Raw genomic sequence first — 22,560 nt, forward strand, 5'->3', positions numbered from 1 at the left:
TAGGTATTTGCCAGGGCAGGACAACTCACTTCACTGCGTAGTGGCACTGTATATAGGGGAGAGTCAAAGGGAACACTACTTACTTCTTGCTCAGCTCACACTTCGCTTTCTGACCCTTCCCTCGCTTCCCAGATTGTGCCCTTTCAGGTGCTGCCTCCCAACTGGGTGGTTTTGTGTACGTTCTACAACCCCATGGGCTTCTCCCATGAACTCTCCTGTGAGGCTGGGAGTTTTTTCTCTGCCACAATCCCCACAGGTTTTTACAACCAGAGATTTTTGAGGCTTTACTCCCCACCCCACACCCGCTGGAACCCTGGGTTGTGCGGTCTCTCTCGCTGCCCAGTTGTTCCTCCTGACTTATCCAGACACAAATGTGGGAAATCCCACCCACGCCTATCTCTGCATGTCCTACCAGTCTGGATGTATGTCTTCTTTAACTCTTTGTTAGACTTCCATGCAGTTTGATTTTCTGGCAGTTATGGTGGTTACCCTTCTTTTGGTTGTGAAAGGAAGCAAAGTGTTTCTACCTAAGGCTCCATCTTGGCTAGAATTCCCCCTGAAACTACTGTATTTTGCTATTTTAAGAAAAATACGATGAAGCAGTTGAGTCATTGGGAAGTAAGCACCTGCAGATGAAATGGAGGTCTTAGGTATGAGGGGACCAGACAAAGCAGAGTCCCATTCCTGATCAGAGAAGAGGATAAAATGTCTTTCAGAGTCTGAGCTCTGTTCATAAGCTGGACTGTATAGTACACAATTTGCCTTTTTGAATGATCTTTTGAGACCTGGGTATCCTTTGAAGAAACAGCTTTCAAGTCACTGTCTGAGAAGAATCACTATTACATGATCCCTGGTTAACTACCTCCACCACCTTTTACAGCACCCTGCCTTGGCACACACTGTGGGAGATTATGGGAAGCAAGTTCTTGGTATCTCCTCTACGTCATCTCAGAAATAAAGCCCTATTCTAAAGCTTCTTATGGGGAGTGCTTATTTGGATCATCTCACGTGAGTTAGTGCTGGGACAACACCTTTTCAAATTTCAGTTTGCACTTAATAGCTATGAATTTAAACAGCATACTTAAAACCTGACAGAAATTATAATGACATCTTAATGCATATACTTGAAACAATATTAAGTACATCAAGACATTGAATATCTTTAGAAAGGATATAAATAAGCCATTATTAAACATTAATATCCAGAATATCTTCTTTTATTCTATTAATACATATATAACAATACAACGATATACATTATTTAAAACCATGTATTTGGCTCATAATTAGCATAGACTTATAAAAATTCATTTGGATGGTAGCTACAAACACACAAAGAATGATTCTGGCTTCTTTTGTGTATGTATAAAAAATATTCTAAAAACCAATATAACTTAAACAGAAATTAATCCAGAGCTATGTGAAAATTATCCAGCAAAAAAAATACATGTTAACATCCATCTTAAGTTTTAACTGGATGCTAAATTATGTTTCAAAAATCTTTACACAAAAATTCTAATACCACCATCCACAAATCATAAAGTATAACAACAGATAGTATATATTTTTACCTAATCATTTTTTAGACTCAGTAAGAATCTATTGCTTATAGAAAATAAATTCAACAATTTATCCAAACATTGTTACATAAGAAGTTTTAAGAAACTGTAAGTAATTCTTAATACTCTCATTTTGATTCTCCGACTTTTCAAGACAATGTTGTATTTCTTTCAAACATACTTCCTGATGTTGTGCTTTCTAAACAAAAAAAGAAATAAAGATAATCAATTAATAACATTCATATTAAAGAATAATCATAATATAAAATTTGTATATACAATACATGATTACATGATTTTAATTTTTTAAAAGAAACAGTCCTAACATCAGGTGTATTTATTAAAATCCAGAATAACTAAAGCACATACATGGTTGATATTTACTGTGATATAATTTGTTGTAATACACACTCACTTATGCCTAAATTATTCCATATTTAACATGATTAGCTTAATAAGTGGGTTTATTTAAAACTGTCATAATTAATTTCTCTCACATTTTAACATGACACTTTAATACTAGTTTTTGCCATTTTTATCTGCCTAAGAATTACTCTTTTATACCATTAAAATTGCTTTTGCTGTTTTAAAAATGGACAGAATTCTAGTTTTTATGCTATAAATATTTTGCTTTTAGAATCCTTAATATAAAGAACTCAATATTATAGGTGCTTTTTATTTGAAGAAAAATTTAAAACCTAATATATATTTTTTAAATATTCAGTTCATACAAATTTCCAAGTAGATCTGTTCTACCTGGAAATACTTTAGACAGGCTGCAAATAATATTTAGCTTCCAACTAAAATGTAGGCACCTTGAGAAGAAAAATCTTTTCTCTCCTGCCCATCAGGTATTCAAGAATACTGGACACTTTCTGACACCGAGCAGCGCTCAGTGTTCCTCAGGTGAAGTCGGGTGGTAGGTACGAAGCAATGTGCTAGGCTGGGCTATACAAAGTCACAGAATGAACACAGGGAATCTTTGTGGAACATTAATTTTACTCAACATTTTGGAAGGAAAATACTAATACAAACATACATATTGTTGGGTAGAATGCAAAATGTGCATCTGTTCCAGGATAACACATAAGACTCCGATCTCATCTCAGGCTTCAGGAAGGGCGGCCTGAGCCTGTGCATCCACTCTGCCCCCCACCAGAACGCCTGGGCAGAGAGTCTGCAGAGGCCTGCTGCTGTGGGCCGGGCCCTGTGGGAGACCCGGGGCACAGTCAGTTAAGGGACAGGCTCTCAGGGTGCCACGGTTCAACTGCAGCTAAGGAGTGTACACAAAAATAAACACTGAACTGCCCCCTGAACTGTCCCCTTGAAGGGACAGGATACATAAACTCATTTTTCAGCAATGTCTAAATCTATGCTTAGAATTCTAGATTTTCACTACTGTAAAAATTATCAGGTTTAATAAAACATCAAATCTTAAATCTATTCATTTCTGGCAGCCTTAGCCAAGTACTGGGAGCATTATAGCAAAACCCATCTCAGCTTAGTGTACTTATTTTATTTTTTCAGAAGCTTTAAATACACACAAAAACCATATATTTACAGTATCAGCAACTCTGATGGTGAGTAAAAAAACAAGTTTAGAAATAAAGAGAAGGCCTGTGCTAAATTCAAAGTGATAAAAATTAAACTAGTATTGCATGTCAAAAAAATCATTCAACTTTTGAACCTTTCAGGTTTCAATTTTTCACACACTTGGGAATGAAAAATTTGTTTTCATGGAGTCTCCAGCTCCTGGAAAAAATAAAATATCATTATTTTATATGTCATTGTTAAGTAGAGAGGTTTCAATTTAGTCATGATTAGAGCTAGCTTTCCTAGTATCTAATGCCAGCTGGCCACTTCATGAACATTTAGGAAAAAATATTATAAGACTAATTAAACACAGCCAATTTGGTATTCTCATTTTGTGGCTGCATGGACCAAAGCATCCATCTCATGTGCAGTTACAACAATAGTGAATATTTACTTAATGCCAACTTACAACTTTATTATATCTATTATATCTAAAATATAATAATCATTATTCAAGGCAGGTATCAAATTCTAACTCATAATAATTGCTTAAATTGTATCTATCTTAAAAAGGAAAAATTCATATAGAAAAAATAAGTAGATTATATCTGTAGCTTTCATGAAGTAGCTGTCATGCAAAAGTAATATGTAGGGAAAAGGCCTGATGAGGCTTTGGGGGAAATGCCGTAGAAGCTTCGAAGAATGAGGATAATAATTTTGGCATAATTATGGCATAATACTGACATTTATAATTTTTGTAATTATTTGTTATTTATAATAGTATCAGTAAAAAAGCAGCCCTGCCCTGGCTGGCGTAACTCAGTGGACTGAGCGTGGGCTGCGAACCAAAGTGTCGCAGGTTCAATTCCCAGTCAGGGTACATGCCTGGGTTGCAGGCCATGACCCCCAGCAACCGCACACTGATGTTTCTCTCTCTCTCTCTCCCTCTCTCTCTCTCTCTCTCTCTCTCCCTCCCTCCCTCCCTTCCCTCTCTAAAATAAATAAAATCTTAAAAAATAAACAAATAAAAATACCAGCCCTGATTTCCCTTGCTTTGTATTTTAACTATTTAAGTAAACTAACAAGATAAGAATGTTAAATGTTAATTTATTTTTTTGTGAAAATACATAGCCAAACTAATACTTACACTGTTTATTTTGCAAACAAGTTGATTTTGTTCTTCAATTTTCTTTCTAAGCTCAGTTTCCAGATCTAGTATTTTAATTTGTAAAGCCCTCTCTCTAGATGACATTTTCTCTACTTCTTCAGAAACCTGTAATTTTCATTAAAAGAGTAAAGTAACTAAATGTGCTTTCTTTAAAGTATAATTTAAAGCCCTGACATAGTTATCCTATACCTCAATTTTCTAAACAGGTATTAACTGGATGCTAGACAATTTAATTAGAAAATGTTTAAAGTTGTTCTAGCATAAGGAGGCACATGTAGTACAAGTATCTGTCAAAAGACCTCGGATAGAAAAGGGGTGTGCATTTGCACTGCTCTGTGTGACTTCAGGGGGTGTTTTCTCCAGCACAATACTTTTATACCTTACTGAGACCACTTTCCTTCTACAGTATTTGTATTTCCCATGGTGTCTAGAGTGGTGCTGGAACACAGACTGTTCTTACCCAATGCTGGTTATAGACTTGGATGGATCAGGGCAGGTGATATCTACACTTCACATACACAAAAGGGATTGATTTTTCATTCATTTACTTTCAAAGTGGTCTGAATTTGAGTTCTCATTTATCCCTGACTCTTTATTTAGTGGAAAATCTAGCTTACCTGTGTTCATCCAAGGATTTAGATATGTGGGACCTTGTTTATAAGAATGTTGGGTTGGGGCCCGAACAATGAGAGCTGAGGTAGGAACTAGTTCAGGAACAAAGAGCTACTGGGAAAGACTGTCCTCTAATCTAACTCCTATGAATTTAATTCTAAGCTATTATAAAGTGATTTACAAAGATGTCCTGTGTACAAATTCTGAGAGTGATTGTGAGTGTGGCATACTGGCAGAATCTGAAGATGTGGAAGAATGAGCCCTCAGGACAAATGTCCCCACCCTTGATCATGTCCCTCAGTGTGGACGATGGTGCAAGTGCAGTTACAATATTCCTCATGGGACAGGAGCTGGAGACAGCCCCACTGTCCACTGCAGCAGGAGAGAAAGGACAGGATGCACACATCTCTGGGGACTCTGAACACTTTTGAGTAGGAACCTGAAAGCATCTAGCATTTCCAAAGTCTACTTGGGCTGAACCCCAAATAAATTCACTTATTTTCCTCCCAAAGGCTGGTGGTGCTGAGCAATCTGGATTATAATTCTACCACTAGCAGTAAATTTTACTACTTAGCTTTTAGTCAATGATGTGTCTTTCAATATCAATTTAAATTGGTTTCTCAGAGTTAAAATATATATATATATATATATATATATATATATGACACTTGCAGTGTAAAAGCCACATATCAAAGATATCAAATTTTACCTGACACATGTGGAATTGCCATTAATAAGTTGTGGAAAGACCACAGATGGAAGAGAGTTTAAAGGAAATGATTCAGAATTTGGTAGTGGTCATGTTAAGTTTGAGATGTTACTGTTAAGTGAAGATGTCAAATAAGTACCAGAATGTATGAGGTTAGAATTCAGGGGACAGAGAAGTGAGGGGTGGGGATATCCATCTGAGAGTCATCAGGGAACAGATGATCTCTTTTTAGCATCATTCAGTCCTATGAGAAAACTCATCATCTCCATTTTATCAATTAAGAAACTAAAGTTCAGGGAAGTAACTTGTGCTGGGTCAGGGAATAACGTACCAGAAAGAATTCAGATATAGTTCCTGCTGGACACCAAAGCCTAGCTCATGTCCTTTCAAGATTATATTTTCAAATCATATCATATGTTTACCTCTTCTTTGAGATCTTCCTGAATCATTTCTCCTCACCCCTGGGTTGAACAACCTTGCACCCTGCCTCTACTGTAGCGTCTACCTGCTGGATGACATTGGCTTGCTCACGTCACCTCCCTCCTGGGCCACATGTGTCCTGAGAGCTGAGGGCAGGTGTTACTCATCTTTGCATCTCAAGGACTAATACAGACACACAGTAAGATATGTATTAAATGCTAACCAGATGGGTTTCACTGGAATTTAGTTTTTATATGTGCAATAATTTTTCCCAAAAGGGAGTTGAGCATTACAGCTCACTGGATCCTAATCGACACCAAAGTGTTCAATAATTTTCACATTAGCTTTGGTTTTATTATTTTAAAAGGGAAGTGGAGGGAGAATATTCCTTCAAAGTGTTTTCCATCCCTACTCTTTACCCTGCCACATCATCATTATCTGGTAGAGCAACTCTGGACCAGTAATATATCTGTTTAACTGGAAAAGGCGAAAGTAGGTAAAAAACAAAAATGTAATTGCTCCCTTTACCCTGTCATCAGGATAAAAACAACAACTATAGGTCTGGCAGGATGAGACATTGTCTGTTTAAAAAAAGGACTCTTTGGTAAACTAATTAAAAAGTTTCTAAATAAAGGCCCTCTGTACCTTTTGTCTCCCTTCTTCTAAAGCAGCTTCCAGCTGTCTAGCCAATGCTGTATACTCTGCAGACTTCTCTTTAAACTGAAGATTGCTCTGCTTAAGACATTCTTCTTGGTTCTCCAGCTTCTTTTCAAGCTCTTTGTTTTCTGCATCCATCTGTTCTAATTTTCTTTTTATAAAAATATATATTTTAAAATTATAGTATAGAGAAATGAATGTAACACCAATTCTAAGTCAGCTTAATACTTACTGTTTAAGGTTTTCACATTTCAATTGAATGAGATAATTTTCTTCTTCCAGAGAAAGCTTTGTCAGAAGATTGTGATTTCCATCAAACTGAAAAAGAAAAAATTTTTTCTTAGTTATTTTCTTTATAATCAATTTCTGAAGAAATATGTAAGTGTTATTGTTAGAACAATCAGAAAAAATAAGAAGGTAGCCCTGGCTAATATGGCTCAGTGGTTTGGAGCATCATCCCATGACCGAAAAGCTGTAGGTTCCATTTCCATTCAGGACATATGCCTGGGTTGAGCGTTTGATTCCTGGTCCGAGTGCCTATGATCCCTGGTCTGGGTGAATATGAGAAGCAACCAATTGATGTTTCTCTCTCACACTGATGCTTCTCTCTCTCTCTCCACCCCCACACCCTTCCTCTTTCTCTAAAAGCAATGAAAAAAATGTCCTTGGATGAGAAAAAAAATTTTTTTAAAAGATATGAATATTATTATTACTCCTATACACAGAGGCACCAAGAAATATTACATTGTTAAAATACAAGTTAAAAAACTATGGTTCCTCATGGAAAATCATCTACTACAAATTTTTCTGCAAGATAGCAATTAAAAACATTATGAAAAATGTTTTATTGCAAAAGGACATTTATTAAGTGTGAAGAATTTTTAAACTATAGAATATTTAGGGTTACTCTTATAGTTTTTGTTTCACCTAAATAGTGATTGATAATAGAATATCTGTGAGGTTGTAACTATGATTAAAAAGCATATTTCTGAACGCAAATTAAATTAATAAGGAAGTCAACGGAAGCTACACTTGCCTTTCCCTAGACAGAATGTGCTTCCCAATGTTTTAAGAGCTGTATTTAAATAGTTTCAGAAGCAGTGACATTTCTCATAATTTCAATTAGTAACTTATCTATGTATTTGACATTTTCCTAGAAATCTCTTCTCAAGAATTTAAATTCAGCAAAGTTTTGTTTGTATGTTTTTAAAAACAGGATGCATTTCCAAATTAAAATCCAAACTATGTTTGGAATATAGGAAATCATTCCTAAAAATGTTTTGCAAATAAAGAAAAATAGATGCTACCATCCTTGGACATGCTTCTATGACAAAAAAAAGTACTTGATTAAAACATGTATTTATTAAATGCTTACCATGTGGTGTGTACAGAATTAGAAGATGGCTATGTGGTGATTAACAGGGCATCTGTGATCCCTGCTCTAATGAAGTAAAGAAGTTTATGCCAAAAAAATTAGAAATAATCCAAATAAAGTGGATGCACAATTCTAATTAAAATAAATTACAATAATTTAGCTTATCCTGACATCAAAAAATATGTATGTAAACATGGCACTGCTCCTCCTCTTACACTATTACAATGTCCTCAAATGTCTAAATATAGATTTGTATGAGTAAACTGAATCAGCAATTCTGGTTACCATTTTTTTACCATAAAATACTAAAAGAATAGCATGCAAAATAATATTACAGTATCTGCATAAAACTGGTATTTTATCAACTGATTCAGATGAGAGCAGAATAAATAACCCCTGACATGAGTGCCCTCAACTGGTGAAATCACTTGCAAGCGTTTCCTTAACACATCAGCAAAAGTGAGAATGACGGCTGGACACCTGGCCCTGCAGCTCCCTAACGGTGTGGGCCTGGTCTGCCCATCTCCCCTTGCAGTGCTGCAGCCTCTCCTGACACTCCTGAAGCCTCCGTTCGGCCACCGTCAAGGAATCGCGGATGCACTCTAACTCCTTCAGATGAGACTCCATCTGGCCTCTCATCTGAGTTGTAGCATTAGGGAAATAATGGTAAGGATCAGCATTAATGTTTTACTATCTTAAATACTAGATATGCTTATAATACATATTTTAGGTATAATGATTTTAAACAAAGAGATTCCACTAAATATGAATAAATACTAGGTTAGTCTCTGCTAAATAAGAACATAAAACTCGAAAGGGGGCTATACTTTAATTAGTTTTCAAAAGGTTTGTTGAATAAATGAATATGGTAATATTAGCTTTCAGGGAGAATATTTAACCTACTTAGGAAAAGAAATTTTTGATGCCTGTCATTTATGTTCCAGCGTAGATATTACTAACACAGCTGGTATGGTTGTTTTCCACTATCCAGCCATCAGTCTGAAGTAACTGTCACTTTTTGTCATTCAACCTGTAACTCAGATATTTCGATTAAAGCGGCCTTTCTGCACTCCTCTTAGTCCAAATCAATAGAGTTTACTGTATATTATTTCAAGAGAGCTAATATTATCTGTCCTCAGTAGACTATTTAATTGTTAATGTTATTACAAAGGAGATGCCTCTAATTTTATCTATGTTAATTTCTCTGGCTGCTGCAGTTCCTCAGTGTCGCACTTTTGAAGAAATGTGACAAGAAGCAACCCTAAGATATGCCTGTACTATTCATTAAGAAAAAAATAAGCAGACACATGGCACCTAGGATGTCCACAGGGAGGAAAAGCAAGAGCTAGCCTCTTTCCCTGACATAGGGCCGCTAGGCAACAAAAGATACAACTAGAACAAAGCATACCTCCTCAAACATCAAAGAAACTGTGAGAAAATAAGGGGATTTAAAATAGTGGAAAAATAAACAGAACAATTTCATTTAAAAAATGACTTTTCTGGATTAATACCAGTAAGAAACCACTGTGACCTCACAGTACCTGAAAAACTCAGGCTCCTGCTCCATCTGCCTTTCAAAAAGGTTTTTAAAATAGGCTTTTATTTACAGTGCTGCCTAGCAAAAGAAAAGATACTTGCATTGGTATGTCTCATGAGAAAAAGAGACCAAGAGACACACAATGATTTCTTCCCTAGTTCACTAAAAATAGGAAAAGCAATTCTAAGACAGTAGTAAGCTGCACATTGATGGGTTATCTATCTACCTCTGTTTAACGGGCAGAATGCCTGCTCTGGCCGACCCCTTCATATTGTGCCTCACTTGAACTTCTCAGTCCCGAGATACTAAGAAGACCCAGAGCCAGCAGTCACCTTACTACACTCAGTTGGAACTGAAGAGTAACATCCCATGACCTCCCCAGCCAGGAGCTAGCGTCCTACGGCTTGCACTGCTTCCTTACCAAACATGAAAAGACCCAAAACGGGATGCGGTTTCATTTAAGAACTTAAAAATATTCACAAAAACATCATAACCTGCCAAACTGGCCTTCCTCTCATTCTGTTGCAATAGGGTGAAAAAAAGGAAATGATGGGTTTTTTAATATTATTTTTCTTCCAACAAAGCATTTAGAAGAGAATATTTACTTTGCTCTTTTAGACACAAAAAACCTATGACCAGAAAAACAAGGTGAAATTAAAAATTAGAGGTATTCAAATTTGCATACTTATGGTTAATGAAGCTCAGTGAGAACCATTTTTTTGAGCTATGTAAGTCTGCTCTTGAGTAAGAAAAATTAAATGTTTATACTATTTTCCAAATATCAAGGAAAAAGTGAAAAAACAGTCATACAAACAAACACCATTTCAAGGCTGGAAGAAACATTATTTCCTCAGTAAACAAATTCCTACAAAGACTGAGAACAGATAATTCCTAGGTCTAAACTTTGAGAAAATGACTATAATGAAAGATATTTGCACAATATTCATAAAGTATAAAGTATAAATCAAATATTATTTTATTATTTAAAATGTCAAACTTACCTTCTCTAATTTTTTATTTTTGTTTTTTGTTATTAGGTTATTTTCACTTAGCAAATTTTCACATCTGCTTTTCACCATTTCAGCTGCTTCTTGCAACTTTTGTATCTGAAAATAGAATATATTGTTATTATATTATTTTATTATTAGGATGAAATATAAAGCTAAATACTTCAATTTCAATTTTGAACAAATTATTTCCCTTTCAATACCTCAGCCTGTTTATCTAATGTTATTCCTTCCTTAAATATGGGAACCACTCAATGCTCTCCTCTAATCTACAATCTTTTTATGATTTAACTGTCTTTTCCCATCAACACTCAAAGACTCTTCCCTTGAGTTCTGAATGTTAAAGAGATCTTCATTTGCTGGTCAGAGTCACAGAGAATCAGCCTCTGGTTCAAAGTAGCTTCCATACCAATTATTTTGTCCTCCAAATCAAAATCTGCTCAAAAGATATCTGACTGGGTACTATATGCAAGGCCCAGAGCCTAGAATATGGTAACTCACCCAAAATATTCCTGCTAAGGGACTAAACCCAAGCAACCAGCTAGGAGACCCAGATGACGTTCTCAGTACCGTGAGCTACCACGGACCACCACCGCCTCCACTCCCAACCCCCGGCCTGGACAACTCACTGGACAGCTCAACTCCATTTTCCCACCTAAACCACCCATCTGCAGCCTCTTCCGACTTACCTGCACTATGCTCCCCTTAAGCTTTTACCTTTAGCTTGGTACTCTTCAATTCAAACGTTCGCTTCCAGTGAAATCTAACTCTTTATTGAGCAGTTTGTTACCCATCACTCACAGACCTGCATAAATCCTATCTTTCTCACAAAGTTTTTTCTTAAATAGTACATTTCCAAAACATAAGCTTTTCTATAAATTATCATTGATTACATGTTCCATTCCATATATATTATCATCTGTCCTTTCTAGATATTTCTTAGGAGTAAGTCTGAATTACACTTTATTTATTGGGAAAAAGGGGGTACTGGGCTTTAATGGCCCTAGAAAAAAGCTGTTATTCTAAATCAATACCATTAAATAATACAAGATGACAAAAAATACAAACAAGGTTAACAAAATTATACACAGGTTTACATTACATCTATGTAATTAATTTTAGATCTACTTTTAGAAATATCCAACACATACATAAGCAATGTTTGCATCAGGAATCAGCAGAATCATCTATTTATAAAAGTATTTAGGACATTAAGAAACATTTAGAACATAATATGTTCTATCACAAATAATAGCTTCACCTTCAGTTCTGCTTATTTAGACCTTAAACAAATACAGTGTTTTAAATTGTCTACCAAATTTAACAAACTTTAAAATAAATGCAGTGGTCACCTGAGTTTTATATACTTCAATGAGTGTTTTCTGCTGTTTTTCTACTTCTTGCAATTCTGAGAGTTCCTTTTCAACAGAAACAACCTCGTCCTTCAAAGTAGCAAGTGTTGTCTAGCAAGGAACATATAAATAATATTACGAATTATTAAAATTCATTTGTACTACAATACTATAGGATTATAAAAGCATAACTCATTTACCAACAAAGTTAATAAAATAATTATTTTTTATTACATATGATTATCTAAAAAATTTAAGGATTTCAAAAATTAGTGATACTTATAAACAACTTTCAACAGCTTATATAAGTAAGACATAGTTTTAAAATTTAAAGTTTAGTAACAAAAAATGACTTGGAAAATAGACTAGGTTCCTAATTGGGAAGACACAAACCAGTTTTTTCCAAATCAATAAAAATTTAATGCAATTTCAACCAAAAGTATAACAGTTGGGGTGGAGGGGGGTGACAAGATTAATTTAAAATTCACATGGAAAAATAAATTAGTCTTTCCTTTATTAGGAAAGACTAATAAAATTGTGAGAAGAATACTAAGCAGAGAATGTCAGTACTTATTAGATATTTAAATGTATGAAGAACTAAAATTAAGATACTAAAATAAGACTATAGAGGTTGATAGAATAGAAAATGAAAAGTAACTAAAATTATATTTAGTATATACAAAGGTTGGATTTTTAGTCAATGGCGAAAATATGGGTCAGTAAACAGTGGTAGTAACGCATTGTTTAACTGTTAGAAAAAAACAGATGATTTGCCTATATCCAATAGTATTTCATATTTGTTAAAAGTGAAAAACAGAACTATAAAAATTTTCACAGAAAATATTATCAGATATATAGGTAGCAAAAACCCTACTAACCATAACATCAAAAGAAGATACCAAGAACTATAAGGATCTGAGACTTTACTCTCTAGGTTTACAAGTTAGCTTAGCATAGTTTCGTGGATGCCTAACAGCAGGCACAAGACTCCCAGGTCAGAGACACAGGGCTTTATCACTCCCGGCAATAGCAGTAGCCAGGTGTCAGCATTTGTGTTTGTCTCTAAGCCCCAGTTCACACAGGGCAACACAAAAAGGCTGCCAGATGACATCTGTACATATAGTGGAATGCACGACAGAAGAGCAATGCTGAGTTTAGGTACTTGAATCTCTTATAACAGTGAGTCATCATGTCTACCCTTTGGTAGAAGGAAACATTGCTATGTTCTGAGCATTTGGAAGCAAGCATCACTGTCTTTCTCTACATATACATCCTTGAGAAGACAGTCTGGATCCACAGGTAGTCAGTGCCTCTGCTTGCAAGATGTGCAGAAATAGAGAGACTCCCAACAGAAGCCGTGAAAATAAAAAAAAATATATATGTATATACACATAAATATACATACATACAATATACACATAAGTGTATATATATCCAAAATTTCAGAGTCCCCTCAAAAGGTTTAAGAGGCAAGCAAAATTTGAAAAAAGTAACAAATTATGACAAAAGATAATATCCTTAATATATGGGATTCTTATACGTTAATTAGGAAAAAGGACTTAAAATATAATGAGTAGGTAACTCAAAAAGGCAGAAATATGTAACATCAGTGAATACATAAAAAATGTTTTCTACTCATTAAAAAAATGCTCTAGAGACTGGATAGTCTTCTAGTGAAAAAGACAAAAACTCTTTCCTTTGTGGAACATACATATTGCATGTATAGAGAGACAAAAACAAGGGGTAGATGGGACCAAAAAAAACCCCCAAACACACTAAGACTAAGAAGTGAAATGTATCATACATGAAAGCAAGAGAGGAATGAAAAGTTGGAGGTGGGCCAGAGAGGCCTCCTGAGAAAGGGACTGTTAAACAAACACCAAAAGGAAGTCTGGCTCTGAGGGAGGAAGAGTCCTGTTGAGAAAGGCGATGGTGTCCTAAGTCCTGACCAGTCAGGGAAAAACAGCAAGAAGGCCATGTGGCAGAGGGGAAAAATGAAAGGGAGAATGGGAGGAGATGAGGTGTGAGAAGGAGTACAAAGCCAGATGGTGTAATGCCCCATAGATGTTTACTCTATCAACCAAGATACCACTGAAGGGTTCTGAATGACATGGTTACATTTCTACAGAAACTACTTTACTGCTATACTGAATGCTTACTGCAGGGTCAAGGACAGAAGCAAAGAGTTAGCAAGTCAGTGTAATGAGCAGATGATGGTGGCTTGAACCAGGATAATGGTAGGGGTGCCGGTGAGAAGTGGTCCAAGCCTGGGTATATTTGAAGTAGATCTGCTGACAGACTGGAAGCAGATGTGACAGAAAGGAGTCAAGGATGATGCCAAGTAAAAGAAAGGGTGACTGCCATTGAATGACATGAGGATAGTGTAGGAGAAACTATTCTGAGGAGTGCAGGAGGTCTATTTTGGACAAAACTTTGCAATACCAATTAAATGTCCTAGTGGCGACTTCTAGTAGGCAGCAGAATATATGTATGGACAAATACAGGGACAAAGCCCAGGCTAGAGATGTAAATGTGTAAGCCTCTAGGATGTAGATGCTACTTAAAGGCCCAATAGTAGATAAGATCACCTATTAAACCTGAAGAGATTAGTTTTAAATTGCTTAATACTGGAAAAATACAGGGACGCATTTATGATGGATAATTTAGAAATACATAAACTCAACATTAAAAATGGGCCTCCCTTTGACCGTGTAATTCCACTCTAGAAATTTATCTTAAGAAAACAGATATGCAAAAAGATTCAAAGAAACTACTCACATTTTTTATTACAAAAAAAATGGAAGTAGCTCAAAATCCCAAAAGTTACATACATCCTAATATAGTAACTTTGTTATCTCTGTTGTGAGCTTACAGGTGATTTTTATTTTTTTCTCATTTTGTGCTTTTCTGTTTTTCCAACATTCCATAATAAATAACTAGAACTTTCTAACCCTCCAAATAAAATTTTGTTTTTTTCAATAGAGGAGGTCACTGGGCCTTGGAAGCAATATCAGCTAACTTCTTTTTTATTTGAAACTTTAAAATCTAAAATTATTTTGAAGTCATTAAAAGTAACAAAACATGACATCTAGGCAGTTTTACATTACAAATAACATACGCCAAACATACCTCAATTTTTTCTTAAACAAAATCCAGAAAATAATGTATTAAAAGTACATGTTTCTGAGTTATTAAGAGAAGATATAAACTTTAACAATGACTTTATACCTATATAATTTACAATTAATTCCATTACCATGTAATTAAAAACTAGATTTATAATTAATGAAATATCCTTCTAATCCTTTCTCCCTGAAAGATATTGAGGAAATTAAGAAAATAAACACAATAAATAAAATTCCCTCTTCCTAGATGAAACATTTATAGCATTTATTCAATAAATATTCATTGAGAAATAAGTATATGCCACACCTTCCCTGGGCATCTTCTGCATACAAACATGGGAGCTTATAAGGAGAGCTTCATCCTAAATGAGAAGATTTGGGGAGGGGAGTAGATTTTGAGCTGACCTTTAAAGGAAAGGTAGAATTTAGATACTGAGAAAAATAGCATTCCACACTGTAAGGCTAGTAAAGCTATAGGAATCGATACAGAAAACATGAACAAATGGCATGAAATGAGTATTCGTATTTGGTTAGAGCTCAGGATAACAGTATACTACATTTTCTTGTCTCCCTTGCAGCTATGTGGGGTCTTTGCCTAAATAAGTAGAAAAGCCTAGTGGTATGAAACTCTCAGCAAGCCTCTCTAAACAGGAAGAGTTGGAAAAATGAAAGGGAGATAACCCATCATTTTTCCTCCTTTCATCTTGATGCTTAAAACTTGGCTACAATGGCTGGAGCTCCAGCCGCCTTTTTAAATCATGAAGGTAAGATTCACAACCTAAGAATAGCAGAGAGCTAAAAATAGAGGCTAGGTTACTTGATGCTGTATCAGCTTTGAACTGCCAACTCTGGCTTTGTTTGACATGAACAGCTTCTTTTCTGTTTTCTATTTACTGTCCTCAAAATTAACATTATGAACCTGAGAATGATGCCATTGCTTTTAGTTAGGTCTCATCTGGCTATGTGCATCTCTGATTGAGAACTCAAATTGTTCTCAGAAAATATAAAAGCTTCCTCCCCATCTTTTTTCTGGTACATGTACAAACCAATCACCCCTTAGATTTGATTAAGTTGGAACATTCTTTCTGGTTATGAAGCAGCCAAGAACATACTTTCTGGTTTTAAACAGACCATAGCTGAGGTTATATTCTATCATACCATGATACCTAGAAATAACCTCATGCATTAAAGTTAATGTAATTTTGGATTGTTCACTTAGCTAAAATTGGAAAGTAAATACATTTTTTTTTAGGTTGAGACAAAGAAACAGTTATTTAACTTCTTAAATCTTATTTAATACTGCTGAAAACAATTTTAACATATATCTTTGTACATAACTTTAAAATTCAATACCTATTTACAAATGTGTGTGTATATGTGTGTGTGTGTGTATGGAGGTCACCTATTATACACTTTATTTTTAATACTCTGAGAAACATAAAGGACAAAATGATATAACAGCATTATATTAAACATACTGTTATTCCGAACTTGTACTAAGAGAACTAAGTTGTCATTACACAACACACACACACACACACACACACACACACAAACACATAATACCTTTAATTTTGTATTCTCAAGATTCAGACTTTCACTTTCATATTCAATTGACTGAAGTTTTTTAAGAATCTCTTCACATGAATTTTTTCCATTGTCCTCCATTTTCTTCAGGTCTTCCAAAAGATTATTGATTTGCCTTTATTAAATAAATGATATATTTTGTAAGATTATTGAAATTTTCACCCAAATAATAAATACATCATATGTGTGTTTCTGAAGTTATTTTGGTAGATCCACTGTTTCAAAAGTTAACGGAACTCAGGTTACAAGGGAAATAGGGAGCAATCATCTATATAAAGTTCCTACCTAGGTAACCTTGATTAGAAATAACTACCCATTGATAATGCCAATGAAAAATTATACAATATTCTCTTTGTTATTCAATAAAACATTTAAACTATCATCCATAGATATGTCTGTCTGTCTCTCATTCACACACATACAATTTGGGGCAAGGTTAAATAAAGGATCAAGTGAGACAATAATTAATCTTTAAAAGCAAATTATACATACTAGTTTTCAATGATAATAATGAAGAAAATAAAACATTTAAAAGCAAATATGCAGAGTTCACTGTTTATCAATAATATATTTCAAAACATAAAACATGTATTTTTATAACTCATTTTCTTTGATATGCACTTAAAGTGTTTTAAGGAATAATAATTTTTTGGATTTTGAAAGCATTTATGCTTTTATTATAAACTGTAGTATGATATATTCTTACTTATACATTCTTGTTTAATAGAGAAATACTATTCCCACTTTAAGACAAAGTTAGTGTTAACTTTTACTACAAATAATAGATGACATATAGTCAAATATCAACTATTAACTTAGAAGTTCAATTTTTTCAAAATGTGAACACCAATGTACTTTTAATGGGTGACCATTTTTGTTGTATTTTTAAAGTAAGTTTATAGAACTATAAATAGAAAAATATCAAATCATGCTGACAACACCTTTACCACTTGTAATCCAGAAGGACCAAAATACAAGCCACTTAAAGGAAAGATCTGAAAACACTTATTACACAGTAAAAGATTCTAAACTTTCTCTTACTTTTTCATTGTCTCAATCTGAACTTCCAATTCAGTTTTTTCTATTACAATTTTCTCATAATGACTTTTCCAGGCATTGGAAGCTGAAATTGCTTCAGACAACTTGGCTTCCTAAAAAATACATGAAGTACTCATCTTGTAATTTAATAACACTTTGGTTTTGTTCAGTTCCCTAATCACAAATATGTTATAAACAAGAAAACATCCTATAAAGCACAAAACTTTTGTTATAGAAAATTTCAGTGCACAACTCTGAATATAGCAGGATTTTAAAGTAAACTTTAATAATACCTTTATGTTACTATTATTTTATAAGCACATAGTGACAGTTCCAACTTAAAACCTTAAGGCTGTTGCTGTAATTGTTTTCAAACATTTCCAAATTAATGAAGAAAATTCCCTACTGACTGCACTCTTCATTTTTCATTCTATATATAGAAGGTACTAACAACCACATAAGCATTAGAGGAGAAAGAAGTCCCCTGGTGTACATGGAAACTACCTGCAATTCCATAATTCCATAGCATTTAATAATGCAGCCTTATTTCATAATGATATCTATCCACTTTGTAGAGGTCACCCCCACTGGCCTTCAAACACTGTTACTGTTAGCAAAGAGATGAAAATGGTAGTGGTGGCTTATGCACTTTGAATGTGAGCTCCCAAGGTAGAGATTTTTGTTTGTTTTGTTCATTGCTAGGGCCTTGAATGTTGCCTCACACAGAGCAGACTCTTAATAAATGTCAAATGAATCTACTCTTTACAAATCCACCTAGTGAGCTGTACAGCCATTGCTTTCTACAGAAGCAATGGTCCCCATTTGCATTCTACAGAAAAACATATTTACTGGCATGACAACAGTGCCAATAATCATTAATCAGAAGATCCAGAAGTGCAGTAGTCCCTCTTTATTTGCAGGGGTTCATTTTGAAGGCTCTGAGTAGATACCTGCAAACACAGATAGTACTGAACCTATTGCTATACATACACACACACACACACACACATATACCTATGGTAGAGTTTAATTTATAAATTAGGCACAGTAAGAGATAAACAACAATAATTAATAAGAGAATAATTATAACAATATACTGTAATAAAAGTTATGTGACTACCCTGACTGGTGTGGTCAGCAGGTTGGGCATTGTCTTGTGGACCAAAAGGTCGCTGGATTGATCTCCAGTGAGGACACATGGCTGGGTTGTTAGGTCCACAGTTGGGGGCCTGCAAGAGGAACTGATCGATGTTTCTCTCGCACATTGATATTTCTTTCCTTTTCTTTCTCCTTCCCTTCCCCTCTCTTTAAAAATAAGTAAATAAATCTTTTTTAAAAAAGTTATTTGACTGTGGTATCTCTGGTTCTCTCTCAAAATATCTAATTGTACCACACTCATGTTCTCTTCTGGTGATGATGTGAGATGTAAAGTGCCTTAAGTCAAGAACTTTCACCTTTTCACTTAAAGAAAGAACTTTATGGCTTCTCTTTGACATATCTGAACTGCCAGCATCACTGTTCTTGCATTCTGGGGCCATAAAAAAGTAAAATAAGGGCTACTTGAACACGAGCACTGTGACATCGTGCCAATCAATGTGATAACCGAGGGCTAAATAAATGACTACACGTCAGGGGGCGTGGATATGCTGGACAAGGGATGATTCGAAACCCAGGTGAGGCAGAGCCAGATGGTTCAAGACTTCAGAACAGGTACAATTTAAAATTTAAGAATTGTCTGTTTCTGGAATTCCAATTTAATATTTACAGACCAGACCACAGTTGACTGAGGGTAACAAACTGTGGAAAGTGAATCCACAGATAAGGAGGGACAACTGTAATAATAGTAACCGTGAAGATTTATCAGCTGCTTCCTCCCTTCCTTCCAGCATTCATCTAATCACTAAACAAATACTTATGGGTGTCCTATACATGAGACATTTTTTTATTTATATTTTTACATTTACATTTTTGCTACATTGAAGACCAGTATTTTATTTTCAAATTCTATGTAAAATAAATTTTAGTTAAAAAATATATGTACTACAATGTTTAAGTTGGATGATTATGTTATAAATTAAGATATTTAGAAATTTTACCTATGAAATAAATGCTATGTAGAAAATTTAAGACATGATATAATTAATTGTTGTGGAACTACTTCAAAAGAAGTGGTCAAGGAAAGCACCTCTGAAGAGATGTCAATTTAAATGATACCTGAATGATTAAAAAAGAACCACCTACTGTGAGACAGAAAAGAACATTATAGCCAAAGGCAACAGCAAACAAAATAGAGAAACAAACAACATGTATTAGAGGGCTAGAAAGGAGGCTAATATTGCAAATTGTAGTATGGCCACAGACTGTGTTTTGACACATATTTTGTCTGGTTTTTTTTTTTTCATTTTTTTTTCCCTACAAACATATGAGATAGGCAGTATTATTATCCCCCACTTTAGAGATAAGTAAGCTTAGGGAGGTTAAGTACTTGACTCAAAGTCACAAGGTTAACAAATGGAGGAACCTTCCTATACCACACCTGGGGCCTGGCCTGGGTGATATGTGGGAAAGTCCCAAGAATGTTTATGACTTGATGAGTTTTTATCACTCACGAACATTTTCAGGCATTCAACTGTGTCTACAACCTTCTGGATTTTGAACCTAGCCCTCAATTCTTTTATCTAGTTAAATTCATCTGAATGTAGGTAGGTTAAACATTAGTCTTAAAATGTTAACACTTGAACTCATAAAATTTTAAGTTGTTTTGTTTACATAAGTGTTTTTGCAAGTCTTCATTTCTAAAAACCTCTAATAATTCTGTAAGTCTTAACATAAGTTTCTAAGAGGTAGAATACCAGTGAAACATTAAAAAGAGTAAATATTTTATTAATTGGTATTTGAATAAATATAATAATTCATTAAAAACAACAAAGCACTAAGTCCATTTTCAACTTTGTACTACACACAAAGATAACTTTCACATGGTGTATTTACGTCAGCGGATAGTTTTAAATGCATTACAGAGTCTAAATGAATTGCTGAATAAAGTCATATGGTCCAATAACATAAATCAGCATTTCCCAAACTGGTGTTCCTCAGAACCAGTTCCAAGAGTTGTTTTGTGGGTAAAAGAAGAGTTCTGTGGTTAAATAAGTGGTGGGAAACTCTGAGTTCAGTACCCTTCATTACACCATTTCACTTTTACTGAAGTCTTCTCAGGGCCTCCTATATGTTAATGTGCACTGTAAATTCCCAAAGGGGAGTATGTGTGAAATGTTGCCCTTACACGTAACATATCCTTTAAGTAAAGTTCCCCAGGAAGTACTGATATAATTCAATACATAAATTTGACATTTTATGTAATCTTTCAAAATAAAGACTAGAGCAAAAAACTATGAGTAGATTTCTCCTAGTGTCAGCATATTAAGAGAAGCATCATGACATTAACTACATAAATTAAGGAAATAAAATAGTTCAGGAAGAAAAAAATGTATGTACTAACCTGCTCTCGAACCTGGGAAGTAAGGTTTTCAATGTCTCCTGTAAAGTGTTCAAGCCTTTGTTTGTAAACTTTAGATGCCTTTTTCAGGGCACTAGTTTTTTGCCTACTCAATTCTTTCATTGCTACAGTCTCATGCTTATTCTTTTTCAATTGCAAGTTCCACTGGTATATCCTGGTCTCTAAGCTCTAAAAAAAAAATTAGTGGCAATTAAACTATTTTAGAATTCCAATATTTATGTAAACATTGCAAAAATATGTAAATAATCTTCCACTTGAGGTTAGAGGATTCATCATATGGTTAATAAAAAGACAAAACAGTAAAAAAAGGTGATTTCACCAATGTTTATCTGTAACCAATTATAGAATGCAAATTTAGAATACATAAGTCTAGATAAAACTAATACTGCTCTTTTTATAGATACCGATATCAGTGATTATGGTACAAACATAACTTCCTTAAAACGGCTGTGCTTAACTGAACTTCATATCTAGACTATGACACATGATACTAGTTACTTCAAATCAAAAAAAAATTGTGCTGGAGACAATGCACATAAAGCTCAAAGGAATTAGTAGCTTACAAAAAATATGATAAAAAATCTATAGATCATGAAGGGTATGGATGAGATGTATTTACCAAAATGTTAACTTATAAGAAATAAGGGGCATGTCTTGACACTTAAGAGTTCATAAAGGACAATAAAAGCACTGCTTTACCCAATGAGTAGTAACCTTATGGAAGTTACTACTCTAAGAGTAAACAAGGTTTAGGGTAAAACAATGTGTGAAGGTGTGTTTCTATCCACTGAGTTTAATGGTGTTAAATGGCAGGACTGTTTTCTCGATCTGCCTCTTGATGACAATAAGGAGAAACAGAAAATTAGGCTCGGTTGATGATAGATATGATTAAGTGTGACTATTCCCATATTTTTTCTACATTATTTTAAGCATTTGTGTCTAAAGTATTTGGGTATTAAGTATCTAAGAATGTAAAGACTTAACATTTTAATGCTTTTACATTCTTGAAAGTTGTGTAACACTGAAAAGAATGCAAAATTATTACAGAATTTATGTTTTAGTCTTCCATTGGCTGGACATTTTAATTTGAAAAAAATCAAAGAAGTCATGGTAGAAAATGGGGGCTTTAACTACTTAACTCTGCTAAACAATTTCTGCTTCATGACTTCTACTAAAGTTGAGATATTTTTATTGTTGTTCAGTTACAGTCGCCTCGCTCCTTTCCCCATTGCTCTCCCTTACCCCGTCCCCCCCTCACAGTCAACACCCCCACCGTCCGGTGCCCATGAGTCCCCTATTCCTGTTCCCTTGCTTGCCCCTTCCGCTTGCTCCCCGTTATCACTCCCTCCTCTTAAACAAGATTT

General features: G+C 34.6%; 1 protein-coding gene across 7 annotated transcripts in view; it reads right to left on the reverse strand.

Annotated features, from left to right (window-relative positions):
* Positions 1-1,201: 1,201 nt before the first annotated feature.
* Positions 1,202-22,560, reverse strand: part of ODF2L (outer dense fiber of sperm tails 2 like) — a 37,808-nt gene continuing 16,449 nt past the window's right edge. For 3 of the 7 annotated variants that reach the window (XM_036026376.1, XM_036026372.1, XM_036026371.1), the window contains 9 exons: positions 21,179-21,364; positions 17,683-17,792; positions 16,621-16,756; positions 11,930-12,040; positions 10,572-10,676; positions 6,891-6,976; positions 6,647-6,809; positions 4,240-4,365; positions 1,202-1,758 (listed from right to left, as the gene is read on the reverse strand). In XM_036026376.1, coding sequence (XP_035882269.1) covers positions 1,630-1,758; positions 4,240-4,365; positions 6,647-6,809; positions 6,891-6,976; positions 10,572-10,676; positions 11,930-12,040; positions 16,621-16,756; positions 17,683-17,792; positions 21,179-21,364 — 1,152 coding nt within the window. In that variant the 3' untranslated portion in view covers positions 1,202-1,629. Of the gene's footprint in view, positions 1,759-3,246; positions 3,312-4,239; positions 4,366-6,646; positions 6,810-6,890; positions 6,977-8,513; positions 8,673-10,571; positions 10,677-11,929; positions 12,041-16,620; positions 16,757-17,682; positions 17,793-21,178; positions 21,365-22,560 lie in introns of all 7 variants that reach the window. The other 4 variants (XM_036026377.1, XM_036026373.1, XM_036026374.1 and 1 more) reach the window with 4 other exon arrangements.

The sequence above is a fragment of the Phyllostomus discolor genome, chromosome 5, assembly GCF_004126475.2.
Source record: "Phyllostomus discolor isolate MPI-MPIP mPhyDis1 chromosome 5, mPhyDis1.pri.v3, whole genome shotgun sequence".
Lineage (NCBI taxonomy): Eukaryota > Metazoa > Chordata > Mammalia > Chiroptera > Phyllostomidae > Phyllostomus > Phyllostomus discolor.